The sequence below is a fragment of the Abramis brama genome, assembly GCF_963993115.1.
Source record: "Abramis brama genome assembly, chromosome: 15".
Taxonomy (NCBI): Eukaryota; Metazoa; Chordata; class Actinopteri; order Cypriniformes; family Leuciscidae; genus Abramis; species Abramis brama.
In genome coordinates this window covers 10,803,346-10,829,281 of record NC_139977.1, presented here as the reverse complement: position 1 = coordinate 10,829,281, position 25,936 = coordinate 10,803,346, and the positions used below count along the sequence as shown (strand labels likewise).

At 37.5% G+C, this 25,936-nt stretch overlaps 2 protein-coding genes across 2 annotated transcripts in view; one reads left to right on the top strand and one right to left on the bottom strand.

Moving 5' to 3' along the window:
* Nucleotides 1-2,030: 2,030 nt before the first annotated feature.
* nop16 (NOP16 nucleolar protein homolog (yeast)) lies at nt 2,031-4,986 on the bottom strand. The gene is made up of 5 exons (XM_084137406.1): nt 4,799-4,986; nt 3,014-3,122; nt 2,870-2,924; nt 2,682-2,788; nt 2,031-2,600 (listed from the first exon to the last, which is right to left on the bottom strand). Exons 1-5 carry the CDS (start codon nt 4,903-4,905, stop codon nt 2,463-2,465), a joined length of 516 nt encoding a protein of 171 aa, XP_083993532.1. The 5' UTR covers nt 4,906-4,986; the 3' UTR covers nt 2,031-2,462.
* Nucleotides 4,987-5,099: 113 nt separating this feature from the next.
* Nucleotides 5,100-25,936, top strand: part of grk6 (G protein-coupled receptor kinase 6) — a 72,732-nt gene continuing 51,895 nt past the window's right edge. Inside the window, exons 1-2 of the mRNA XM_084136366.1 lie at nt 5,100-5,218; nt 15,521-15,869. Of these exons, the coding sequence (XP_083992492.1) occupies nt 15,818-15,869 (52 nt within the window). The 5' untranslated portion in view covers nt 5,100-5,218; nt 15,521-15,817. The remainder of the gene's footprint in view (nt 5,219-15,520; nt 15,870-25,936) is intronic.

The following is a 25,936-nucleotide window of genomic DNA, read 5'->3' as shown; positions in this document are numbered from 1 at the left end:
CCACCGTTTACCATTTGATCAAACTATCATAGTTGGTTAAATGAAGCTCATCAGGCGCCACCTACAGGCCTATTATGTGAAGTGTATGCGGACAACAACGCGCGAAATGGTGACGTGAAATGACTTTAAAGGAACACTCCACCATTTTTTGAAATAGGGCTTATTCATCGTCTTTCCTACATTTAGATAGGTGGGCAAACGCATTTTTGTCTCATCGTTTTCATTTTAGTTTGGAAGCGCCACCGCTAGCTTAGCTTAGCATAATGAATGGAATCCTTTGTTGCCAGCTAGCATGTCGTGAGTAAAAGTGATAAAAACCAATAAAAAACTAATTACTTCTTGTGGCCTGCGTATTCACAATGAGTACAAATAGCCATGCAGATTAAGACTAGGCGATTTCCTAGGCAGATATTGACTTGGGACTATATTGGGGTGAAACACAGGCGAAGCACTGCTACTTGGCCGCAGAGATATCACACTCACCACCAGTTTGTGTTGACTCTCATCCTCACGTCCTCAGGCTGTTGAGCGATCGCAACCTCCTCCTCCTGTCGTTCTATTTCCAAAGCATGCAGCTCATCTTCTGAAAACTCTGGTTCATAGAGGTATGGTTCTGGCTCTTGACTGTCTGAGAAGTCACCCTCCTCGTCTCTCACAAAATCCGCCATGTTCATCGCCATTACTATGTCTACTGTAGGAAAAATAGCCAGCTACTATTCACGCTGGTATGTTGACGGAAGTTGGGGGATTTCAGGTGTTGCGTGATATCTCTGCGCCCAAGTAGTAGTGCTTCGCCTGTGCTTCACCCCAATGTAGTCCCATGTCAATATCTGCCTAGGAAATCGCCTAGTCTTAATCTGCATGGCTATTTGTACTCCTTGTGAATACGCAGGCCACAAGAAGTAATTCGTTTTTTTAATTTTTTTATCACTTTTACTCACGACATGCTAGCTGGCAACAAAGGATTCTATTCATTATGCTAAGCTAAGCTAGCGGCGGCGCTGCCAAACTAAAACAATGCACTGAGACAAAAATGCGTTTGCCCACCTATCTAAATGTAGGAAAGACGGTGAATAAGCCCTATTTCAAAAAACGGTGGAGTGTTCCTTTAACATTTTTGATAATTATGCAGCAATAGTATAATAGTACAGTAGCCTACTACTGGTTAAAAATTTACACATTACTATTTTTTTAAAATTCAAATAAGTTTCTTATGCGCATCAAGCCTGCATTTATTTGATCAAAAATACAGAAAAATATTATTACAATTTAAAATAATGGTTTTCTATTTTTGCATACTGTAAAAATACCATTTATTTCTGTGATGTAAAGCTGGATTTTCAACAGCCATAACTCCAGTCTTCAGTGTCGCATGATTTTTCAGAAATCATTCTAATATGCTGATTTATTGTCAATGTTAGAAACAGGGGTTTTTTTTAACCTGTGATACTTTTTTCAGGATTCACTGATGAATAAAAAGTTAAAAAGAACAGTATTTAATTAAAATAGAAATTATTTTATAAGTCTTTACTGTCACTTTTGATCAATTTAACACATCCTTGCTGAATAAAAATACCCTATTAATTTCTTTAAAAAAAAAAAAATTTACTGACCCCAAACTTTTGAACGGTAGTGTATATTGGTACAAAATATTTTTATTTTAAATAATTTGTTCTTTTTTTTAAAAACTCTGATAAAAAAAAGGTTATAAGTATATGATAATAGAAAACCATTTTTTCAAATTATTGTAATGTTCCACAATATTGCTATTTTTTACTATATTTTCATTCAAATAATTGCACCCTTGGTGAGCATAAGACTTTTAAAAGACATTAAAAATACTATCCCCAAACTTTTGAACGGTAGTATATGAACACAATAAACCTCTTTAAAAAACACCTCTACATTATTTCGATATGGCTGAACATATCCCAGATTTTTTCTTCATGTCGCACTGTATCAGATTGTTGTTTTCAATCCTATGTATTAATTTTATTTGCCAAAACACACTAGACATATCCATTAAAAAGTCAGAATTAATCCATTGTAATTTATGAGTTTATATATGAAATGTCTGCATTTCACTCAACATCATACAATTACAAATGCAAAGCTTATATACATCTACAAATACTCAATTTGCTCACTAGATTCATTTAAACACTTAAAAGTTAACATGTTCTTGAAGATGCCATAGTAGAAAGGGAACTGTTGGAAATCCTCTCATCCTGAAGACTCCCTGGGTTAGAGGTCTTCAACACTGCTTCCACTATCCTGCAGCGTTTAGCTCCAGCTTTAAACAAGCACACCCTGAACCAGCTAATAAAGCTCTTCAGGATCCCTTTAAAAAAACAAAAAAGTTCACATGCAGGTTGGATATAAACTTGGTGGACAGTGTGTCTCCAGGAGCAAGGATTGAAGACTTGATTAGCAGTTTGAGACCCCAGTTCTTCACCCTGACATCACGTAGACTTCTGAGATTGCAGAGACGCAATGAACGCGGCATATTCCTCAGGATGACACCGTTTGAATAACTCCACTTTCCGTTTGATCTGCTTCGGCGTGTCCTGGTAGTAATTCTTCTCGTCCTTTGCCATTGCCTGAAATGTCAATAAAGCATAATCAGTTACGTGAACTCTATCTAAAGAGTGTTATTTGTGTACAGTACGGCTCTCTCTGACCTTGTAATCCTCGTTGTGTTCCTTCACCATGTGTTGAACATATTCAATCATGTCGGTGGAGCACGTGGTTTTGTCTTTCCCACGGAGACTGGCCTCTGCCTCCATTTCTGCAGGCAAAACACCAAATCATATTGGCAGTGCATGAAAATATTATAACAGATTTCATAAGCACTGGTTTCAAAACGTACCTTTAATGACATAGGGTTTCAACACAACTGCCTCCATTGGTTCACTTTTTGTGTCCTGAAACATCAGATTAAAGCAATTGGTTGTCCCGATCAGGCAGTGTTTGTAGAAACACACTGTAACGGTGATTCAAGCTTGATACTTGCCTTTTTAGGTTTAATAGGAAGCATGCCCTTGGTCCCAGGTGACAGTCCCATGTCTTGTAGATTTTGCTTCACTGTTTTGTGTTCATCCCAAGCTTTACGGATCTGAGGACTTGTTAGATAACCCGTTTCATGACAAACTTCATAATTGCATAACATTGTAGAGTAAAAGTCAACAACAGATTTTATCACTCTCGTGAAAATACACTTGAGCATACTTTTAAAGAGACTAACCCTTGGGCATCCTTAAGGACATTTTTGTCATGTTCCTGGTTTTTTTTTTTTATTGGAATTTTACTTTCACCCTGCTTTAATAAATCTATTTTACACTAGGTACACAAAATAGTTGCACTCAGAACCTTAAGGGCCAAAATGTCCCCATTGAAACCCATTAATACTGCAAGTTTCAATCCCAGGGCCATTTAACTATAGAAGCATGCATTCTTTGATAATAGGCTTTCATTCTGTTGGCAAGGATTCACAATTAAAATGTGTACTATTTTTATTTATTTATTTTTTTTTTTTTTTACCAGATGGCTCCTATAAAGCAAACACTCGCTTTCATGTTTTCTGCTTCAGTGTATTATGGTCAATTGGATAAATTATTAAGCAATAATTGTGTGGGTTTGTTGGGGGTCAGAGAGTGGTTTGTATATGTACTAAACAAAATTGTGTGTGTGTGTCATTTTTGAGAGAGAGAAATTACTAATGTACTGCAAATCACAAATCCCATCTTTGCTGGCATTAAAGTGGTTCTGCACCCAAACTTAATCTTACTGAAAACTAATTTTTTGAGATATCAACCTCAAATTTGGTTTAGATTTATGGCTTTGATTTTCTAACAGTTTAACATGTTATTAACTATATAATTTATATAAAATACAACAATAATATGCCAAGGGTCTCCTTTAAAATGAGACCAAACTTAAGTCTGTGCTCCAACGTTTACATTTTTTATGACCATTTTTTTGACAGAGATTTTTGTCCTCTAAGGAACTCTGAGTAACTGTTTTAAATTGACGCACAAAGGGTTAAAAAATAAAATACTTTATTGTAGCAAAATGAATGCAATGTTTTCGGACACTTAATCTCAAGTTAATTGAAATTAAATTAAAATGTATTGTAGATTACATTTAAATTAAGTGCAACGAAACTGCTTTTTTGACACTTAAGTACATGTAATTGCTTATGTAATATGTTTTATTTTAATTTGAAACTTTTGTGTCATGCATTTAAATATATTTGTTAATTATCCTTTTGTAATGATGAAGTTGCAATTTAGCACATAAAATATAATAAGATTAAATGCAAAATAGAATAACAGACTACAATTAAAATTATACTCTAATACTTTACAAGTGCTTTAATATGTTAGTCAACGCATCAAAATAAGTGTACTTCTTTAAAGCAAGACAAAATATTATGAAAACATGATCATTTAAACAAGTACACTTTTTAAAAGTGTATTTTAAGTACACTTAAGTGGAATTTTATTTAGTTCATACTGTATATTATCTGCAGTTACAGTTGTTTAAAAAAAATATACTTTAAATATTTGAAGTACACTATAAATGCACATTCAATTACACGTCTCAAGATGCACACCAGTAATGTTTTTTTTATTTTTACGGCATGTTTATAAAAGCTATTTAAATGCCCTAAATGTAACTAAGGCCTAATCTTAACCCTATATGTAAAACCAGGCCAATAACTTAAAAAAAAACAAAAAAAACATTGTTAGCAAGAAAGCCCTTTCTAGATGGCATTTAAGCATGTCCCTATACTTACCATTCAATGTGCGGTTTCTCCTTTCTTCTTAGCTTCCTTTTCAGGTTCTTCTTGTTTTTATTGTAATCAAACGTGTTACGTTTACTATGTTTCTTGAGTTTACCCATAATTATAAATTAAAACACCAGTCAACAACTGTCTTTACTCTGCGACACGCGTGTTTGAGGAACGCGGAAGTAACGACTTCTTCTCCAAAGGCATTCACGTCGACATGGTTCCATATCGCCACCTGCCGTCAAAGGTGGAGAGACGAGCTTTGCCTTGTAGTGATTGTGAAATATCATGTTATCATTTTTTTCAATGTTATCGCGAATAGAGAAGACTTCAGGTTTCATTCATGCTACGCAGTTCGTGATAGCGCGTTTTGATATAATTTAAAAACATATACTTCACCCATAAGCGGAAATCGCGGGAGGTCAGGTAATTAATTGTCTTTGTCACGTCTTGTGTTCTTGAATGTAACGCAATCTGCTTTAGAGAAGGTGCACTTTAGAGTGAAAGAAAAATATTAATGCGTATATCTGTGTAATGTGATTAAAATGGTTGTTCTTAACATTTTACTGCAGTGGGGATGTTACTATGATTGTGAGCGAACATAAACTGAAGTTTAATCTGAACGCACTGTTTGGAATCTGACACCAACACTTTTTACAGATATTTTGGTAACACTACAATAAGGTTTCATTCGTTAATATAAGTTTAACTACATTAGTTAAGGTGGACTAAGAATGCACAATACTTAAGCATTTATTAATCTTAGTTCATTTTCATTTTGACATTTACTAATACATTATTAATGTGAAGAGGGGAGAAAACAAGAAAGCTAAACTCTTAGTGCAGCCAACCTTAAGGATATAAGAACACTTTACAAGATATCTAGTTTAATCAAAAAGCATGTGTAATTTATTGAAATCATGAAACTTTTCATGAAATTTAACCATGAAACAACAATTTATTAACAGTTTAACAATGTTTAAAAAAACGTAATGTTTTTTTCTTCAAATTCCATTTTAGTTTTACCCAGTTTCTGTTTTATTTTGTCTATATGGTTTAATCAAAAACATATCTAATTAATTGAATTCATAAAAACAAAGTAATAATAGGGCCCTATGAATTATTTTTTTTTTTTTTAAAGAAATTCTGTATTGTGCATTTTAATTTTTCTGGTAATCAAATGAAGGAATAAAACATTCATTTATCTTTTGTTCAAATGAAAATTAAACAAGCCCTTTAATTGTTTGGCAAACAAGTGCTACACAACAGAGGGACTCTAACAAGTTCCAAAGAGGCGGTGGAGCAGTCTGTTGAGGAGGCATTCAGTGACCCTACAAGAGACAATGCCCTGGAAGGAAATCATGGGCTTATTAACATCGACCCACCTACTACATCCCTCAGCACAGAGTGTCCATCATGGAGAGAGGTTCAAGAGATAGTCAAGCACGCAATATCATCTTCTGCTCCAGGTCCCAGCGGTATACCGTACAGAGTAAACAAAAAATGCCCTAAGCTCCTCTGAAGGCTATGGAAGCTTATGCGGGTAATTTGGTCCAAGGAAACCATTCCAACAAGCTGGAGAAGGGCAGAAGGGTGCTTTGTGCCCAAAGAACAGGGATCCACACAGATCAGCCAGTTCCGAACTATCTCCCTACGTAGTGTGGAGGGAAAGATTTTCTTTGCTGTGCTTGCGAAGAGAATGCGTGCTTACATGACCCAGAATGGATATATTAACACCTCTATCCAGAAGAGTGGTGTTGAAGGGTTCTCCAGGTGCTTGGAGCATACAAGGGTCCTCAGCCAACTCTTCCAAGAAGCAAAGGAGAAGAAAGGCAACCTAACAGTTGTCTGGATTGACTTTGCAAATGGGTCTATTTCCCATACCTTGATCCAAGTTGCTTTGGACTATTACCACATCTCACATAACATCCAGGGCATGATCACCATCTGAGAGACATCAAGTTGGTTCCAGTCCGCCAAGTTTATAACAAAGTGGCAGCCAGTGGGAAAGGGGATAGTGACAGGATGCACAATCTCTCCCATCGTGTTCATCATGGGAATGAACCTGATCATCTCTGCAGCGAGTACAAAGTCAAGAGGGCCGAAGACCGCAGCAGGATGTCAACAGCCAGCAATCAGGGCATTCATGGATGACCTTACCGTGATAACACCAACTCACGTGCAGGCAAGATGGGTCCTGGCAGAACTGGATCGCATGGCCACTTGGGCAAAGATGATCTTCAAGCCCAAGAAATCAAGGAGCCTGGTGATCCAAAAGGGCAAAACAACTGGACGGTTCAAGCTACTTGTTCAAGGGGAAGTGATCCCGAACATCCAGGGGAACCCAATTTAGATGCCTTGGAAAGTGGTTTGATGATTCCCTGTCAGACAGGAACAGCATCTCCAGCACCGGAAAACAAGTTGAAGAATGGCTGAAAAAGATTGACAAGTCTGGCCTGCCTGGGAAAAACAAGTGCTGGATCTACCAACATGGCCTGCTCCCGAGACTCATGTGGCTTCTCACAGTATATGAGGTGCTTCTATCAACTGTTGAAGAAATGGAGAGGAAGTTCAACAGGCACCTTAGAAGATGGTTGGGAATACCCCCGAGCTTTACATCCTTGGGGCTTTACATAAGGTCGGGCCAGCCCCAGCTTCCCCTGTCATCAGTGGTGGAGGAGTTTAAAGTCGCCAAATGCAGACTGTCCCTGACATATAGCAGGAGTCAGAACAAGATCTGGCCGTAAGTGGGCCGCCAGCACGGCAATTAACCAGGCAGAATGTTTTCTCATAACCAAAGAAATCATCGGAAGCCCTTGCACTGGAAGACAGGGTCTAGGAACAGCACATTTCCAGCAGTGGTCAAAGTCCACCCCTAGGGAGAAGAGAACCATGATCCAAGATGAAGTCTGAAATCTTGAGGAAGAAAGGAGAAGAGCAAAATCCATCGGGCTCGCAACCCAAGGTGCCTGGACGAGGTGGAACCTCCCCAAGAGAACAATCACATGGAGTGAACTGTGGCGGCTGGAGTCCTTCCGTATATCCTTTCTACTCCGAGCAGTGTATGACACCTTACCAACCCCAGTCAATTTGCACAGGTGGGGGATGAGGGAGGACCCACTTTGCAGGTTGTGTGGTGGGAAAGGAACAATGGTGCACATTCTGTCAGGGTGTAAGATTGCATTGACACAGGGGAGATACAGGTGGCGCCATGACAAGGTGTTGGCAGTGCTCGCAGACATCCTGGAGCAAGAACGGAGGAAGAAACAACCAGCCAAAGTAAGACCACTGCTGAGCACCATCACCTTTGTGAAAGAGGGCCAAAGACCTGTCGTCCACAGCCAAGCCAGGCAGAATCTCCTGCAGTCAGCCCAGGGATTGGAAATGGAGGTTGATCTTGGGAAGAAACTCCACTTCCCCGAGCCGGTATTGTCCACAACTCTAAGGCCCGACATTATCATGTGGTCTCCAGGGGGAAAGAAGATCATTCTGGTGGAGTTGACGGTGCCGGGGGAGGAGGGCTGTGAGGAAGCTGCAGAGAGGAAAAAAGCCAAATACCAGCAACTTGTCCAAGACTGCCGAGACAAGAGGTGGACAACATGGCTGATGACGGTGGAAGTCGGATGTTGAGGATTTCCAGCTCAATCTTTGTGGAATCTATTGACAAAGGTTGGATTGAGAGGCCACTTGAGGAAAGCAGCTGTTTGTAGGCTGGGAGAAGCATCAGAGAGAGCCTCCTGTTGGCTCTGGCACAAGAGAGAAGGCACAAGCTGGAAGCTTCAGTCACTGCTGAACCGCCAACTGGAGGGTGTTGTGGTTAAGGGTCGAAACACCCAGTGAAGGTTGGGGACCACCTGATGACCTCTCTCCCAGGCCAAGGCTTCATCCATTAGAAATGGGTGTATGGTATAGCATCGCAGATGTATTATACAACAAATATAGTTAGTTAATCTAATATAATATCACATGAAGTTTTCTTCAGTGCAGTTTTTCTCCAGATATTAGCATGATAAATGTGATAAAATGATTTTATAAAAGTTTAATAGACAAGAAGTTAATATTAAGTGATAATAGTTGAAAACTAAGCCACGACACTGTAATTGCGTCTCTGAGAAACACACCGAGGTGTTTCCTTACTGAACAAATCAGTTGAATCTCAACGACTCACTCATTAACAGTGACTTGCTGCCTCCTACTGTCGGTTTTAATTTCACATTTAAAGTATCTTTTCATGTTTTAAATCATTTCAAATATAAATATTCAACATTTTATTTTTAAAAAATCTAAATATTATTTATGTCTGTGTAAAAGCACTTAAATGCCACTTCAAATGCAGCTTCTGTGTTTCCTCTCCATTGCAAATATTTTGATACAGCCCTTTTGTGTCTTATTATAATTTAATTTGATTACATTTATGAAATTTACACAAAATATGACGCATGCATATAATTAGGTTTAAAAATAAATTTATAAAAGGTAAAAGGTCTGTCCCAGATGAAACCTAAAATACTATGTGAAGGACACAAGGTAATTTAATAATTATTATGATACCGCGTGGTGAACCTAACCTAACATATTTAAACAACTATAATTGCTTTGTGTTGTTGGCCAGAGAAAATGACAGAGAAAAGAAAAACGGACATAAGATCATTTTTCAGTGCACCAAAACACCAAGTAAGTACAAAATTAAGGCAATACATCATTATAAGAATGGGTGCTTATGGTAATACTAACGTCACGGTGTCACAGGCAAAGGATAGTACTGAGGGACAGGGAGACCAGGGACAGTCAGGTTTAGAATCTCAGGTAAGTGTGTTGAGCTTTTGTTAATGTTTTTTGGAGGTGTGCCTGTTTAGCAGATGAGCACCACTGGCTCGACAATTTACAGTATGATCAGCCAATTTAACAAGTGTTATGAAAAAAAAAGTCTTTATTTAGAAGTCTTGCTATTGTGTTGGATGAGGTAGTTATTAGGATAATGCAACACATCTTCTGTTCCAGGAGTCAGACTGTCCCGAGACAGTGAGAGTAGAGGAAGGGTCAGAACCATGGAGAGAGCCAGAGAAAGCAGCACAAGGAGACAATATTGCCAGCACCAGCACAGGGGACATGAGCACAGTCTATAGTTCAGATCTCAGTGACTGCACAAAGCCATACCAACCACATCCCCAGTGTATCGAGAAACAAATACTTCCAAACAAGTCATTGGCATTTCAAGAGAAATGTTACCAAGACTTTCCATGGCTACATTACAGTCCATCAGAAAAAGGGGTCTTGTGTTTTTACTGCAGCAAAGGTGTTTCAAATCAGTACTCTTTAGGTCATAGACCTGATGCTGCTTTCATTAGTACAGGCTTTAGAAATTGGAAAAAAGCCATTTAAAAATGTACAGCACACCAGACCTCCCAAGCCCACCGACATTATGTGACTATGAGTGCACATCAGTCAAACCCAATCAGTGCCCAGTTATCCAGTGCATGGTGTAAACAGCAGGAGGTGGTAAGACATTGCTTGAAGAGAATTGTTAGCTCTGTACGGCATGTGGCAAGGCAGGGACAATCTTTAAGAGGCCATACTGATGAATGTGGGAATCTGTATCAGCTCCTCTGAAACTTAGGGCCGAAGAGGATGATCCCATTTTATTGAAATGGTTAACAGATCCCACCATTGCACTAGCCCTAAATCACAGAATGAAATCCTGAAAATTATGGCCAATACAATAATCCGAGGCATTGCAAGTGAGATTAGGTCTCCAGCCCTTGTTCAGTTTTCTGTAGTAGCTGATGGTGCCCAGGATATTTCTGGTGTTGAGCAGGAAAGTGTCTGTCTGTGCCAATAGCGTCTGGCTGCAGATTTGCACTTGCACTCTCAGACTTGCACGCTCAGACACCAGCGATTTTTTTTTTCTTTTTATTGTAAATGTCAATTTACATTTAAAGGAGCCGTATGTAAGATTGTGGCCAAAACTGGTACTGCAATCACTTTCAAATTACTGTAGAGTGGTGTATCCCCTCCCCCTCCCCCCTGACTCGAGGTTGCCAGATAGGCTGCAGGATCCAGCACGAACGTTTGTAGCTGCAGCTGTGGTAACTAGAGCTGAGCTGGCAACCCGGATGCCAAAACACTACTGACTTCATGATTGGTAGATAGTTGGAGGGTGGGGCATCAGGCCAAAACACAACATGACAACATCAACATCAGTTGAGGGCTGCAACTTCACTTTTTAAATGACAATATGCTGGCCGGACTACTGTTGTCAGTGATATAAGTATTTGAAATGAACATAATTTCTTAATGTCTAGTGACATATCAGGGCCATTTTATGATTAATTGAAATACATTTCTTACATACAGCTCCTTTAACAAACATGTACAAATAGACAATATACAAATGGTACAATATAAAGGAAACCCTTTATACCCCTTCCATATTTAAAAACAAAATATAAAAGACACATTAGCACATTATGCACTTTCCTTTGCTGCAGTTTTATTTATTTTTTTATTTTTATTGAATACAACAAAATGTCATAAAACAGTTATTATACAATGAAAATACAGGCGTGGAAGGCTCAACACAAGTAAAAAAGAAAAAAAACAGGTTAAACTTAAAACAGGTTATACAATACTAACAGATTATAAAATTGTATTGCACTTCGATTTTTCATTTTAGAGAGGGCATCTGAGAAGTATTTTAATTTGTTTCTGAATATAATAAACATCTACATTTATGTATAGTATTTTGCCAATAATATAATGTTATTAATCAAATCAAATAACCTACAACAATCATTGGTTATCCCATACAATATATTTTGTAAGGTGAAGGTGAAACCGTCAGCCACCACATCTTTTTCTATCAGCCAGTCCTGTAATGTTCTCCAAAAGGATTTAGAGAAGTTACATGAAAAAAATATATGTTCTGTATCTTTCAGAGAGACATTTACAGAGATGACAAGGCACATTTTCAAAATTAAATTTTAAATTCAGAAATTTATTGGAAGGATATATGGCATTTAGAATCTTAAAGTGTGTCTCTTTTGCTTTGGGGGGAAGAGGAAATCTTAAATAAGCGGTTCTAAAATATTTTACAGTATCTTTATCAAATGTATGGCCTAATTTATTTCTTAAAATTTGACATGGGTAGCAAGATTGGATAATAACTTGTCTTATGTATTTGTTAGTGCAAACTAGTTTATTTTCAAATTCAATATCACCAACATATAGCGACGGAAGGATTGCCTTTTTATACCAGAAGGTATTGCATTAATAACTGTAAAAAAAACAGTTTTGGATGACAGGCAAATCTGTGTTTTAGAGTGAAGGCATTGTAATCCAAGATGTTCCTTTGTTGCAATTTGACAGTTTAGTTTCATGACATCAACTATGTGTTCAAGAAACATTTACATGTCATTAATTTCGGTAAAGATGAAGCAGAAGGGTTCCAGAGCATCGATTATTCTGTCCTCTGGAAACTCAGCCTTCTCTAATCTGTCCATGGCTTATACTTATATACTTATATACATTAAGTATATATTTATATATACTTATAGAAACGATTTTTGAACAACATTGGGAGCTGTTCTCAATCCGACACGAGCCACACTATGCGTCAATTGCAAGTGACGTCACTTGCAGAGGAAGTGCTGGTGTCTGAGCGTGCAAGGGCAAGTCTGCAGCCAGACCCTTCTCGTCTGCGCTATGTTCGAGCATGACCTTGTTCCACATGAGGAATTTATTGGATTATACAGTTTGTCAGAGACAACAGACCAGGGCATTGCCAAGATGGTAACTGATGTGGTGTTGAGGCTCAATCTGCCCATGTCTGCTTTACGTGGGTTACGATGGCGCCTCAACCATGGCAGGAAAGTACAGCGGTGCACAGGCAATAGTGAAGGAACAGCAGCCATTAGCCCTCTATGTGCATTGTGGTGCACACTGTGTCAGTCTAATCACTCAGGCTGGCTGCTCAGCCTCACCAATGATCCGGGACTGCCTTTCTTGGGTCCACCAGTCAGGCATCCTTTTTAGCCAGTCAGGAAAATTTAAGAGAATGTTTGAAAACATAGTTACCTCTGAAAATGTACCCATTACCACAGTGAAACCCCTATGTCCAACCAGGTGGACTGTGCGCAATTCTGCTATATTAGCTGTGCTAGGGCAGTATGAGCGGGTACTTGGCAGCCTAGAGGAGATGGCAAAAAGTGTATCTAGGACAGCTTCAGCTGCCACTTCAGCAAAGGTAAGACTGTGTTGGGCCTCACACTTGCTTCTGCTGTTGTTGGAGAGCTTGAATGCCTAAACATTTCACTGCAGAAGAAGACCCAGACTGTCTCTGGTATGCAGGCTGCAGGAGAAATGGCAAGAGCTATCTTGAACTGTATGAGAAAGCTACAGCATTGGTTAACTCCACTGAATCAGTTGACTCTATTGAGACAGCAAATTCAAGGCGCTTTGCTGGCAAAGCAGTGTATCATTACAGGGCAGAGTTCTTTAAAGTATTGGATTGTGTGGAGGTTCAGTTTGGTGACCGTTTCAATCAAGACAGTCTAAAGACTCTGCAAAACTTAGAGAGTGTCATTTTGACCGGGGTGTTAACTGATTCAATGGTTGAGTACCCTGAGTTGCATAGAGGTTCTCTCTCAGTACAGTTGCCCCTCTTTCGCCAGAAATACCCCTGTAGCAGCAGTGGAGAGGCATCAGAGGTCCTAAGGGGAATGCTGTGGAGGTTCGCGGGTTGTTTGACCAAGTTGAGGTCCTGGTCAGAATTTTGTTGGTGGTGTCAGTGTCCTCATGTGAAGCTGAGAGGAGCTTCAGTGCATTACGGAGACTGAAGACGTGGCTAAGGGCTACAATGGGCCAAGACAGACTCAACAGTCTGTTAGTCTGCAATGTGCACAAAGACAGGCTGGACAGCCTTAACACAAACAAGATATGCCAAGAGTTTGTGGGGCCCAGTGATACCAGGAAAAATACGTTTGGTACTTTTGTTTTGTGCCTGTCCTGTCATGCAAGTTAGATTTAAATTACAGCTACATATAGAGCAGTGGCTATAACCTAATAACCTAATAATTTTATTTGTTACAAAATAATTTTATGTATTTTATATGGGGACACATTTCTCAATATTGACGTTTTTCCATTACTTTTAAAGTTAAGTTGAAAACTTTTATTTTTTTCCTCTCTTTCTCGTCTATACTGATCTCACTATACAGTTGTGTGAGGGTGTATTTCTAAAAGAGTGTAGTCATGCCTTTATTTGCTAGGCATGGTAAATGTTTTTATATATGTATATTTTAATTATAACTGTGAAGCAACAACGTTGCTATTAAATATGCTATATAAATAAATAAATGAACCATTGAACCAGAAAGAAACTTTGAGAAGAAGGATAATGGAATGGTCTCCATGCTACACTAATAATAGTAGTAAGGCTTTCCTCTCTGCACATTTCCTTGCAAGTACAATTTTGCCTGTATTATTGGTGTCCCCTTTCAAAAAATTCTCTTGAGAAATGTTATGTTTATTGTGTATATATATATATATATATATATATATATATATATATATATATATGTGTGTGTGTGTGTGTGTGTGTGTGTATGTATGTATGTATGTATGTATGTATATATATATATATATATATATATATATATATATATATAAAGGCTTTTAAATAATTAGGTATAAGTTATAACCGTTTTACCTCTAGATGGAGATATAAACTAAGCTTTGCAAAACGCACAAGTAACGAGTGCATTTCATCTGCAGTTCAAGTAAATATATGAAAAAAGTTCAGATGTCTGAAAAAGAAAATCTGTTGATGTCATCAAAGAAAAGACATGACAGATATTGATAAATAGACAGCGATCAGCTTATATATTCAGCAATATGGTTATAATAATAATAATAATAATAAAAGATCGTATAATAATAAGCAGATATATATGGGGATACGGAAACATATAGTATCTTACAAAAGACAAGCACGAACATGCAAAAGTTTGAAAAAGAACGAAACCTACTATGGCGAAGATTTGGTCATGAATATTAAACAGATCACGTGGTCGATGTTTTTATAGACTTTTTACTAAAGCAAATGTACAAACATTTTTAGGACAACAATAATGATCATTAAAACATATATATAAACTCTTACTGACCCCAAACTTTTGAACGGTAGTAATAATGTTACAAAAGCTTTCTATTTAAAATAAATGCTGTTCTTTTGAACTTTCTATTCATCAAATAATCCTGAATAAAACATTTTTTGTACACAACTGTTTTCAACATTGATAATAATAATAAATGTTTCTTGAGCGTTACATCATCATATTAGAATGATTTCTGAAGGATCATGTGACTGAGTAATGATGCTGAAAATTCAGCTTTGATCACAGGAATAAATTAAATTTTAAAACAATTTGTAATTTTTTTTTTTTTTTTTGCTGTATTTTGGATCAAATAAATGAAGCCTTGGTGGGCAGAAGAGGCAAATCTTTAATAGAGAATATTAGAGAGAATATTATGAATATTCAAGAGTTAAGCTTAGAGTATTATTTATCTAAGCCTTCAAATATTGCCTAGTCTAACATCATTTGTTATTATACTAATACTGTACACCTGATTGAAAATATGTCAGTTCTTCGTTTTATATGCTAAATCAATCAGAAAATCAATTATTTTAATGTCGTCTTCTTCTTCTTCTTTTTCTTTTGTTTTCCACAGGACCGTTCAAGCAGGACGCTCCGGGATGGTTACCAAGCAACGTCAGCATGTCTCATTAATATTCATGAGCTCAGCCTTTGCCATAGTAGGCTATACGATCGACGCAAGTCCGAAGCTTCTGGGCGGGGAATCAGAGGAGCGAAACGGCAGAGCTGAGCGTAATTCAGGGTTAATAATATTCCGCCGTGGGGGGGAGCGGGGGAGGACACACATACACATACACACACACACACATACATACACTGCCAACCCGGCGACGAGGTTGGGCCTGCGGTGCCTGCCTGCAACCCAGGAAACATGGAGCTCGAGAATATCGTGGCCAACACTGTTCTGTTGAAGGCGAGAGAAGGTAAGACATGACAGCCCGCCTGATCATTGTCACTTTTGACAGCTGTGTTTCTCAAACGCCGTGCTATCTGGCTCAAAACGATGGGGGATTCCCCCAAAGGAAGTTAGGCCAAAAAAGACAAGAGCAATGCAAAGAATGCATGCGTTATGATGCTTATTCATTTACGAATCAACCCGAGAGTTACACATTGATCACGGTGTGTTGCTCGCCGCCTGCTTTGTGTTGTGTTCCTAACCTTGAGCAAAAAAAGATGGACCTGTCAATCAAAAAAAAACATCTCCGTTTCTGTAATTGGGTTTTATTTTACGACATTTCTAGTGACCAGTGAGTTTCCGCATAAAGGAGAAGCGATAAACACTGTGTTGTCTGAAGTGTTATATATTGACAACAGTCATTAGTCTGTGTGCTCGAGATAAGCGCCTGAATTAACTGAACCTCTGAATTAACAGACCCTCTGATTTTTGAAAGTGTTTTCCAAAATAGTGATCTGTCTACCTACTTGATAGTCAAAAATGGTGTCTAGTAGGCACTTTAAGTTGTTTATCATTTTTTCTGCAGGTGTATTTCTCAAACATGAGGGAATCCTGCTGTATTTTCTCTCGTCCGTGTTGCGCTGCACACTTGGGCTACTATCGTTATACATTTGTTACGAAAACGAACAATGGCAGCCACAAGGTCTCTAAAAGATCGCTGTGATTGTAGTTCATTTTATTCATTATGAAATAATACATACAATCAGTGTAAGAAGCATATGGTGATTTTTGTAGTTTTACATTCATTACAAAATACACACAAAAAAGTTTGTAGTTAGGCCCATACTAAATATACCAGGCAATGTATTACAAATGACAGTTGTTATTTAGGACATTTTAAAATGTTGAAAGCTGTCTTATTCCATAGATGGTTTCAGTTTTGTCACTGCTGTATGATTGCTTAATGTGTTGTTTCCTCCTTTTTTAAGTTGATATTTAGCACTAGCTTATCTAAGTAGGCAGAGCTCTATATTTATGGTGTACTACATTCATTTTTATTTTATTTTGGGGAACTTGCTTGTTTATCTTATCAAAATTGGCTTTGCAGTATTGTAATATTGTAGTATTTATTATTAATTATTTATCTGCGCACATCATTGATTAAAAATAATAATAATGTGCCCCCGTAATCCTTAATCAAATTAACTTTCCCTCCCTCTTGAAGCGACATCTTGTCTCTTCTCTGATGACACCATTACTGGTCAACCTGTCACTCACATGAGATCAACCAATAACAAACCAAAACCTTTCAATCAATTCTTGTTTCACTTGGATATACATCACAATTGGGAAGAAAAGAATATCGCAACTTCTGTTTCATGGCAATTTTAAAGTTTAAAGGGTTAGTTCAACCAAAAATGAAAGTTATGTCATAATTTACTCACCCTCATGTTGTTTCAAATCCGTAAGTCTTTCATTCATTTTCGAAACACAAATGAAGAAATCTGAAAGCTTTTAGTCCCTCCATTTACAGTCTACGCATCTACCACTTTTACGCATCAAAAAGAGATTGTAAAACTAATCCAAATGAATTGAGCGGTTTAGTCCAAATTTCCTGAAGAGAACCAGTTGCTTTATATGATGAACAGATTGAATTTAGGCTTTTATTCACATATGAGCCTTGATCAGTGAACATAAACAGAAGATCAAGCGAACCTGCTTGATGCGTGAGAACAAACCTCATTGGTTCTTTCTGAAGCTCAAACATGCTGCGTAACACATGAGAATGAACCTCATTGGTTCTTGCTGAAGCTCAAACGTAAAGCGAAACACGAGAATGAACCTCATTGGTTCTTGCTGAAGCTCAAACATAAAGTGAAACACGAGAATGATCCTCACTGGTTCTCTCACGTCAGGTGAACATACTTGAGCTTCTGTTTACCACAATTGATGTGTGAATTGTGGTAAACAGAGTTATATGTGAATAAAAGCCTAAATTCAATTTGTTTGTCATATAAAGTGATTGTGTCTCTTTAGAAAATTTGGACTAAACCACTCGTATTCAATTCATATGGAATAGTTTAACGATCTCTTTATGAACTTTTGGAAGCGTTAAATTGGTAGTTGCGTACTGTAGCTGTCAATGGAGGGACAATAAGCGAAAGTCCTACGGGTTTGGAACGACATGAGGGTTAGTAATTAATGACAGAATTTACATTTTGGAGTAAACTATCCCTTAAAGGAATTTGACGGTTAAGTTTTGCTCAGTCTCCAAATGCTGTTAATTATTGCAGAAAATCATTTTGACTTCAACCTCAGTCTGTAAAAACTAGCGATGACAGAAATGCACTTGCAGTGGAATTTCTTGTACATTTTGCGCAGCAGACTTCCATTGAAAGTGCTGTCACAATTATCCGTTGGATGGTGAAAAATCAAGTCATTCCAATAGAAAAATATGCAATTCACATGAGGGCAAAAAAAATTCCTCCTCGCAGTCGAAGTTTTTGCATGTTCAATTTGGTCACGCAAATTCTCTGTGCTGACCAACATAAAGCTGCATGGTTTGATGACATTGACAATGTAGAAATTTAGCTACTCTGACCTCACCTTAAATGCACCCTAAACACATATTTAACTTCTTGTTTACTCCCTTACTCTACTAGAGCTGCACGATTCTGGATAAATTAAGAATCAACTTTTTTTTTTCTTTTTTCAAACAGATCACGATTCTTCTATAATTCTGAATAGACAACTAAACAAAATAACATGTAATAATGCTACAATCTATTTAAAATGTTGAATTAATCTGATTAATCTAAAAAAAATTTGGTTTGAATGAATGATTCAATGATTCACTTATAGGGCTGCACGATTAATCTGAATTAAATTGAATTCGATTGTGCAAAGGCTGCGAAATTTTATGCGCTGCTTGAAACACATCTCTGTGATCAGTAGTAAATGCTGCTCCTGAAGGCCAGAGGGTGCTCTCGCGAAGAAACTCCAAATATGCATCACTGAAGTACAATAATGCATCATTCCAGGAAATCCCTATGGGCATCCAAGGGGGTAATCCAGCACCCGGAAAGCGTTCCTTCCCAGGGGGCCTCCATTGGTTAGCAAGCCATCACCTGCTGTTAGCAATCCATTGACTCCCATTCATTTTGGCGTCACTTTGACAGCGAATAACTTTACATCTGAGGCGTTTAAAGACTCTGTTTATCCATTGTTTATTTCTAAAGAAACACGACAATGTATAAAAGGCTCCAGTACCTTGTATCTTACACTATGGCCCCGTAGAAGCCGTTTTTGTAAAAATAGGCTAACGATTGTGTCATAACCACGCGACTCTCTGTCGCACAGTAAATTACCGTATAGACAGGAGGAGAATCTAGCAGGCAATCGGGGGACGTGGAGGCATAAAGTCCGATAAAGTCAAGGGAGAAGCCCATAGAGAGTCATAAAGTTGCTCCTGCTCCTAGCTCATGGACAGCTCCTACTCACGCTCTCTGTCTCTGCAAGATTCGGAAGGGAATGATTCAGATTTCTCTGATGGGATTGGGAAAGCTCCACGAGCCAGGACTCGAACTCTGGTCGCCCGAAGCACAACGGCGCTACATGTTGGCACACTTGCCCACGAGGCTGTCGGTGCGGGTGCTGACGATAAAATATATTTATAATGCAGTGCTGGTAAATGACATAGCCTTTATAACTGTATAGAATATTATGAAATAATCCTCCTGTTCAAAGGAGCTGTTTTATTGGTTGGCGCATAGCCAATGAAATGGGACTTCTATTGTACGTGAATGTCATAAAACCCTACATGTGATGACATGTGACATATGATGACACCATACTACTTAAGCACAGCCTACTATGTACTAAAAAGTACCGACCTACTTGATTTTATATATTCTTATGTATGTTATTTTCTACTTGTTGTGAGGTGTATGCATGTACAAATCTTTGTATATTTTTTTGTTGCATAAAAAAAAAGATCTGAAACGCTAACATGGCTTAATGCATTAGACTGATATTAAAAGAAATAAATGATATTATCAAACTCAGTAAACATACTAATAATACTATGTACAGAAACGCAGATCAGCACAGAATATGAACACAACGCATTTAATTAAGGTATTAAAAGACCAAACTTAGGAAACACCATGCCTACTAATAAAGCATATAGAAAAGCAAATGAGCACAGAATATGAACGCAGCGCCTTTAATTGTACGTTAAGCATTTCCATATAAAACCAAGAAAATGCTTAATGAGGATTAATGGACGAACAGTTATAAAAATAAAAAACACACAATTTGTTATACATTATTAATAAAACACAGGCAGCAAGTTTATTTGCACTAAACACAAATTTGCTTTCTTTCCTCATATTCTGGGCACATCGGCTTTTCTGTAAATAGTAGGCTGTGCTTAATTAGTATGGTGTTTACTGAGTTTGATAATATAATTTATTACTTTTAATATCAGTCTAATGCATTAAGCCATGTTAGCGTTTCAGAACGTCCACGAGGAGGCGGGTTTCATGACATCATCACATACAATAGAAGTCCCATTTAATTGGCTATGCACCAACCAATAAAATGGCTCCTTTGAATTGCAACCAACAGATTGAAGCTCAAAAAAGTGCATCCATCCATCATAAACGAACTCTAGACGGCTCCAGGGCGGTAATAAAGGCCTGTCAAAAAACCTGTTTAAATGCCCGTCTCGGCAAGTATTCTCTCGTTTATGTCATAAGTGAACAGTTGAGAAGGAAACCGAATGTTTGTCAGTTTTTTTGATCCGTGCATTCGGTCTTAAAGTGACAGCACACACCTAATATTCCTACTGTTGTCTGTGTCATTAATATTGATAAAACTACAAAATACAGCTTTAACAAAGATGAAACTATATTTAATTTCTACAATGAACAAATAGTGTTATTTTACATTTAGGCTAAATTATTAATTTCTGTACCTGAATACTACTGTCAGACTTTGTTACTTTGTTATTTAGTATTCATCTCTGCTTGTAATTTGTGTATTTGTTCTTATTTTATTACTGACTGTTCACTTGTTTTAAATAATGTATGAACTTTATCAGTTAGCCTAGTTTTTGATGTAGTATCGACGAACTTCAAGTGAATAAATGAAAAGCAAAGTGCCCCCCCCCATATATATATATATATATATATGTATGTATATGGTTTTTTTTATTTAATTTTTTTTATGCTGATCCGAAAAATTATCCGATCTGCCACTAGTTAATTGCGATTAATCGTGCAGCCCTACTCACTCATAAAGATTTCACTTGTTTCATTTCTAGATGAATCAGCATTTTTGAACAAATCTCTTGAATAAATTATTCAATGACATAGGCTAAATTTTTTTTAACAGCCACTTGTCTTGTGGCGTAACGATGGAATCGATACAATCGCTATTTGATCGTTATTCGCTACCGTAGACATCAGTGTTTACTTTTGTCCCAGTTCTTCTGTGATGATCTGAATTGTTCTAACACAGAAACAATGATACTGTGTGTTTGAAAAGACTGAAGCTGTTTCGTACCTACATATGAAAACTGCTCTCTGAATCAGCGGCAGCGCCAACACAGATCTGAATGTTCCGGTGTGATTTTGTCAAATGTTTAATAGAAGTTTTAACAATGGAGGTGTTTCATTTCAATGCTGGGAACCAACAGGGTTTATAGGGCTCATTCCACTTTTTCTCAGTAGAGCCGTTAAACAGAACGCACAACAAGGAAGAGTGTTTTATATACTGTGTTCTATACTTTGTTGGTGATTTATATCGTGAATAGTGTGGTGAAAGCTGGGCCTTTTTGGTAAGTGCTGGAGGCAAGTTTTGCACACAGTGAATGAAACCGTTTCACCTCTGCACTGCTGCTGCATAAACAGTATATTTCACAAGCCATTTGCATCTTGGCAACTTCCCACAACGATAATGACAGAGGTTTGCTACTGTATCTGTACCATTGTAATCTCCACTGCAAACCATTTGTTTGAATTGCAAATAGCACGCTGTGACGTTAAAGACATTTATGTTACAAAATAAATGCTGTTCTACTGAACTCTCTATTCATTAAAGAATCCTGGGAAAAATGTGACACTGTTTCCACAAAAATATTAAGCAGAACAACTGTCTTCTCCATTGATTATAATAAGAAATGTTTTTTGAGCAGCAAATCAGCATATTATAATTATTTCTGACCATTACGAAATGATTGCAGCTTTGCAATTACATTTTAAATTGTAATATGTTTCACAATATTGCTGTTTTTCCTGTATTTCTGATCAAATACATTTTTGAACATTATATAATTTTTTGGTAACACTTTACAATAAGGTTCATTAGTTAACATTAGTTAACTACCTTAGTTAACATGAACTAAGAGTGAACAAAACTTCTTCAGCATTTATTAATCTTAGTTAATATTAATTTCAACATTTAGGCTACTAATACATTATTAAAATCAAAGGTTGCATTTGTTAACATTAATGCATCGTGAACTAACATGAACAAACAATGAACAGCCGTAATTTTATTAACTAATATTAACAAAGATTAAGACATTCTGTAACAAATGTATTGCTCATTGTTAGTCAATACATTAACTAATGTTAACAAATTAACCTTATTGTAAAGTGTTACCAATTTTTTTTTTTTTTACATTTTATGTCTGTGTAAGAACCACTGTCTGCAAACCAGCTTTCATTATCATCACCACAATCATTTTAGCAAAAAGTTTATATTTGTCATCATGGCACATCTCTACTAGCACAGTTCAGTGGCAGTTTTATGGTCAAAAATGTAATTTGATGATTTTTACATCATGATCATTTGTTTGAACTGCCTTTAGCACACTGCCTGACTTTGCGTATTATTGTCGAGTTATATCTTTGAGGTAAGTTGAGGTGCAAAGTCTGGGCTTTCACAGCAGGTTTTGATTATGTAAGATAATGAGGTTTCTCAACTGGGCTCATCTGTGAGTCTCTTCTGTGAGAAAGTCTTTGCTGTGACGTACAGTCGTGTTTTGAACTCTTATCAGATCGCAGTCACAAGCTTCTCCCGTACATTTGTAATCATTTTATCTTCTGCCCTCCCGTCCTATCCCATTAGCGTTGAATCTATTCTTCAAATTCGCTCATAACCTAGCAACGATGCAAACACCTGGCCGTAGCTTTCACGAGAGTCCTCTCCATTCCCGACGAGCGTGTCCCACGCGCAGCATCGCTTCCTGACCTTTCTCTGCGCTGTCTGTTGACAAGCTCGCCGGGCCCAGCACCTGGGCCAGTCATTCTAACTGGGGAGCCCGAGCTGCCCTGATGACGTCAGCTAGGACAAGTGCGGGCCAGCAGGACATTCTCACGGCATTGGCGTGATTCTTTTCCTGAAATCAATCCAGGGACGTATTAGATGCGAGCTGAATGTAAAGATGTACGACAGGGACTAAATCTTACGCCTGTTCATGTTAGACCAGAATTTCTCAAATTGAATTTGATAATAATTTTTCTTTTTTACGTGTTCAACTTTCTTTCGTGTGTAATGTTGCTGTTTGAGCATGAAAAATGTCTTCAAGGTTACAAAGCACACAAGTCAATCCAAAGCAAGCAAGTTATTCTCTATACCTAACAGTAAGCACTGTTTCTGAACTCCCTGAAATGCTTCCATTGTAGTCTTGAGTTTTTTCATGCGAACGTACACGCCACAATGTTCCTCATTTAAATAATTCCCGCCTAAGGCTTATGCAAAAAAGGGGGGTTGAGTTGTGTTAGTAGTATGTTGTCGCCATGTCCAAAGAGACGCTGTTTTTTCTAAAGGTGGTTTAGGGTTGATCAGCTTGTTCTTCTTGATTGTCATTATCGGACTCTGACTCAATCTTAGAACGGCAAAACTGACGCAATAGTTAGCGTAGTTACAGTATTAACTATAGATACTCGATGGTTATGTATGCCGTTACATTTCCGACACACGCTCTAAGCGATAGACCAATCACAACACACTGGGGGCCGGCTGACCAATCAGAGCTGTGCTTTTCGGAAGGCAGGTTTTAAAGTAATCAAAGCTAAAAAAGATAGGGCTGGGCAAAAAAATTAATCGATTAATTGCTTTTAAAAATGTGGTCGATTTCAGCGTAAAAGACGTTCCGGACAGTTGAAGGAACTGTCACTGTCCCGATCGGACCAGTGCTGCATGGTCACGAAAGTTTAGCACTTGCGTTTTCAAGCTTTGCCTATTAAGGCATTCACGCGAAAGATAACTCGCAACGCGCTGTGTGAGAAGTTTTGTGTGCGCACAGCTGCGCATCTCAAATAATAAAATGAATTCTCTTTCACGTCTCCCTACACTTAAACGGACAAATTCACACAGATTTATCTCAAAATGCCTGCCTTTTTGAGTATCCAAGTAAACATTGTCGGTTATGGCTTAAAGGGATACTCCACTTTTTTTGGAAATAGGCTCATTTTACAACTCCTCCAGAGTTAAACAGTTGAGTTTTACCGTTTTTGAATCCATTCAGCCGATCTCCGGGTCTGGCGGTACCACTTTTAGCATAGCTTAGCATAAATCATTGAATCGGACAGGACCATTAGCATCTCTCTCAAAAAAATGACCAAAGAGTTTAGATATTTTTCCTCTGGGGGAGTTGTAAAATGAGCCTATTTCCAAAAAAAGTGGAGTATCCCTTTAAGTAAACAGTAGAGAAAGAATGCATGTGTATCGTTATGTTGTATCCATGCATTAGTCTTAAAGTGACAGCAGACTGATGTTCCTGCTGTCTGTTTTTAATGTTAATCAAACTACAAAAGACAAAGAAATCACTCCCTGCTCTTCACTGAATAATGTTTTTATAACTTCAATTAGGATTAACTTCTATTTAATTTGTACAGTGATTTATATTTGACTACTTAATTCAATTTCTGTACCTGAGAACTACAGTTAGACCTACCTAAAAAAAAATTAAAATCACTGATTATTTCATTTGTGTCTTTGTTCTACTATTATATTTATTTATTTGCGTTATTGCTTGTAGTTAAATTATTTGTTCTTTTTTTATTATTGACTGTTAACTTCTATTTAATAATCTTTGAAATGTATATTAGCTAGTAGTTTTAGCTGTTGTATCGAAATTGGAATCGAGAATTGTTAAATTTCACTGGTATCTAAAAATTTCGGTGTCAACTTTACTTTTTACAATACAAGGTTACATGGGTCAAAAACAATAACTATTTTATTCAATTATTACTTTTTTCTGGGCTGGGGCCAGTGAAAAATCATTGAATCGAATCGAATTTAGATCTTGTGAATCGGAATCTCAATCGAATTGGGACACTTGTATCGATACCCAGTCCTAAAAACAGAGCGTTCAGAGAGTGGGCAAATTCTCTCTCCTACTCTCTCCGAAGGGCAGAGCCCTTGATGTGGGGACTTTGGAGGGAGCAGGACACTTGTGTTGCCCTGAACAACTTGAATGATTCTGTTAACATTAACTCCAACTCTCCCGCCATATCTTCATTTAAAAATGAATTGCGAGGACTTGTCTCCCTGGGTCACATGACCATAATGATTAAATTACTTCCCTGAAGTGACCATCGCCCTTCAAGAAGGGATTCAGTTGTTCACTATAAATGGCCCCTTTCTGAATCGTTTGGAATTCGCCAAGAGGGTGAAAACGGGTGTTGCAACAATGCTAATGATAATAAAAGCAATGTGTTTGAACATTAAATGATGTACACATATTCTAGTAGACCCTATAAACACAATTATGAACCTGTAAATGAGCATATGATGAACATCATGATGGCAAATTAACTGTAAAATGCAATGTAGGCCTAACACATTGTGATTCAAATGAAGTAACAATCACATTAGCATGCTTTGTGGAGCAGTTTAGATTTGACCATGTATATTACTGTACATAATTATACTTTAAATATAAAAATGTATATATTAGATTTATTTTGAAAGAAATTAATATTTTATTCAGCAGGATTGCATTACATTGATCAAAAGTGACAGTGAAGACATTTATAATGTTACAAAAGATTCCTATTTCAAATAAATGCTGTTTTTTTA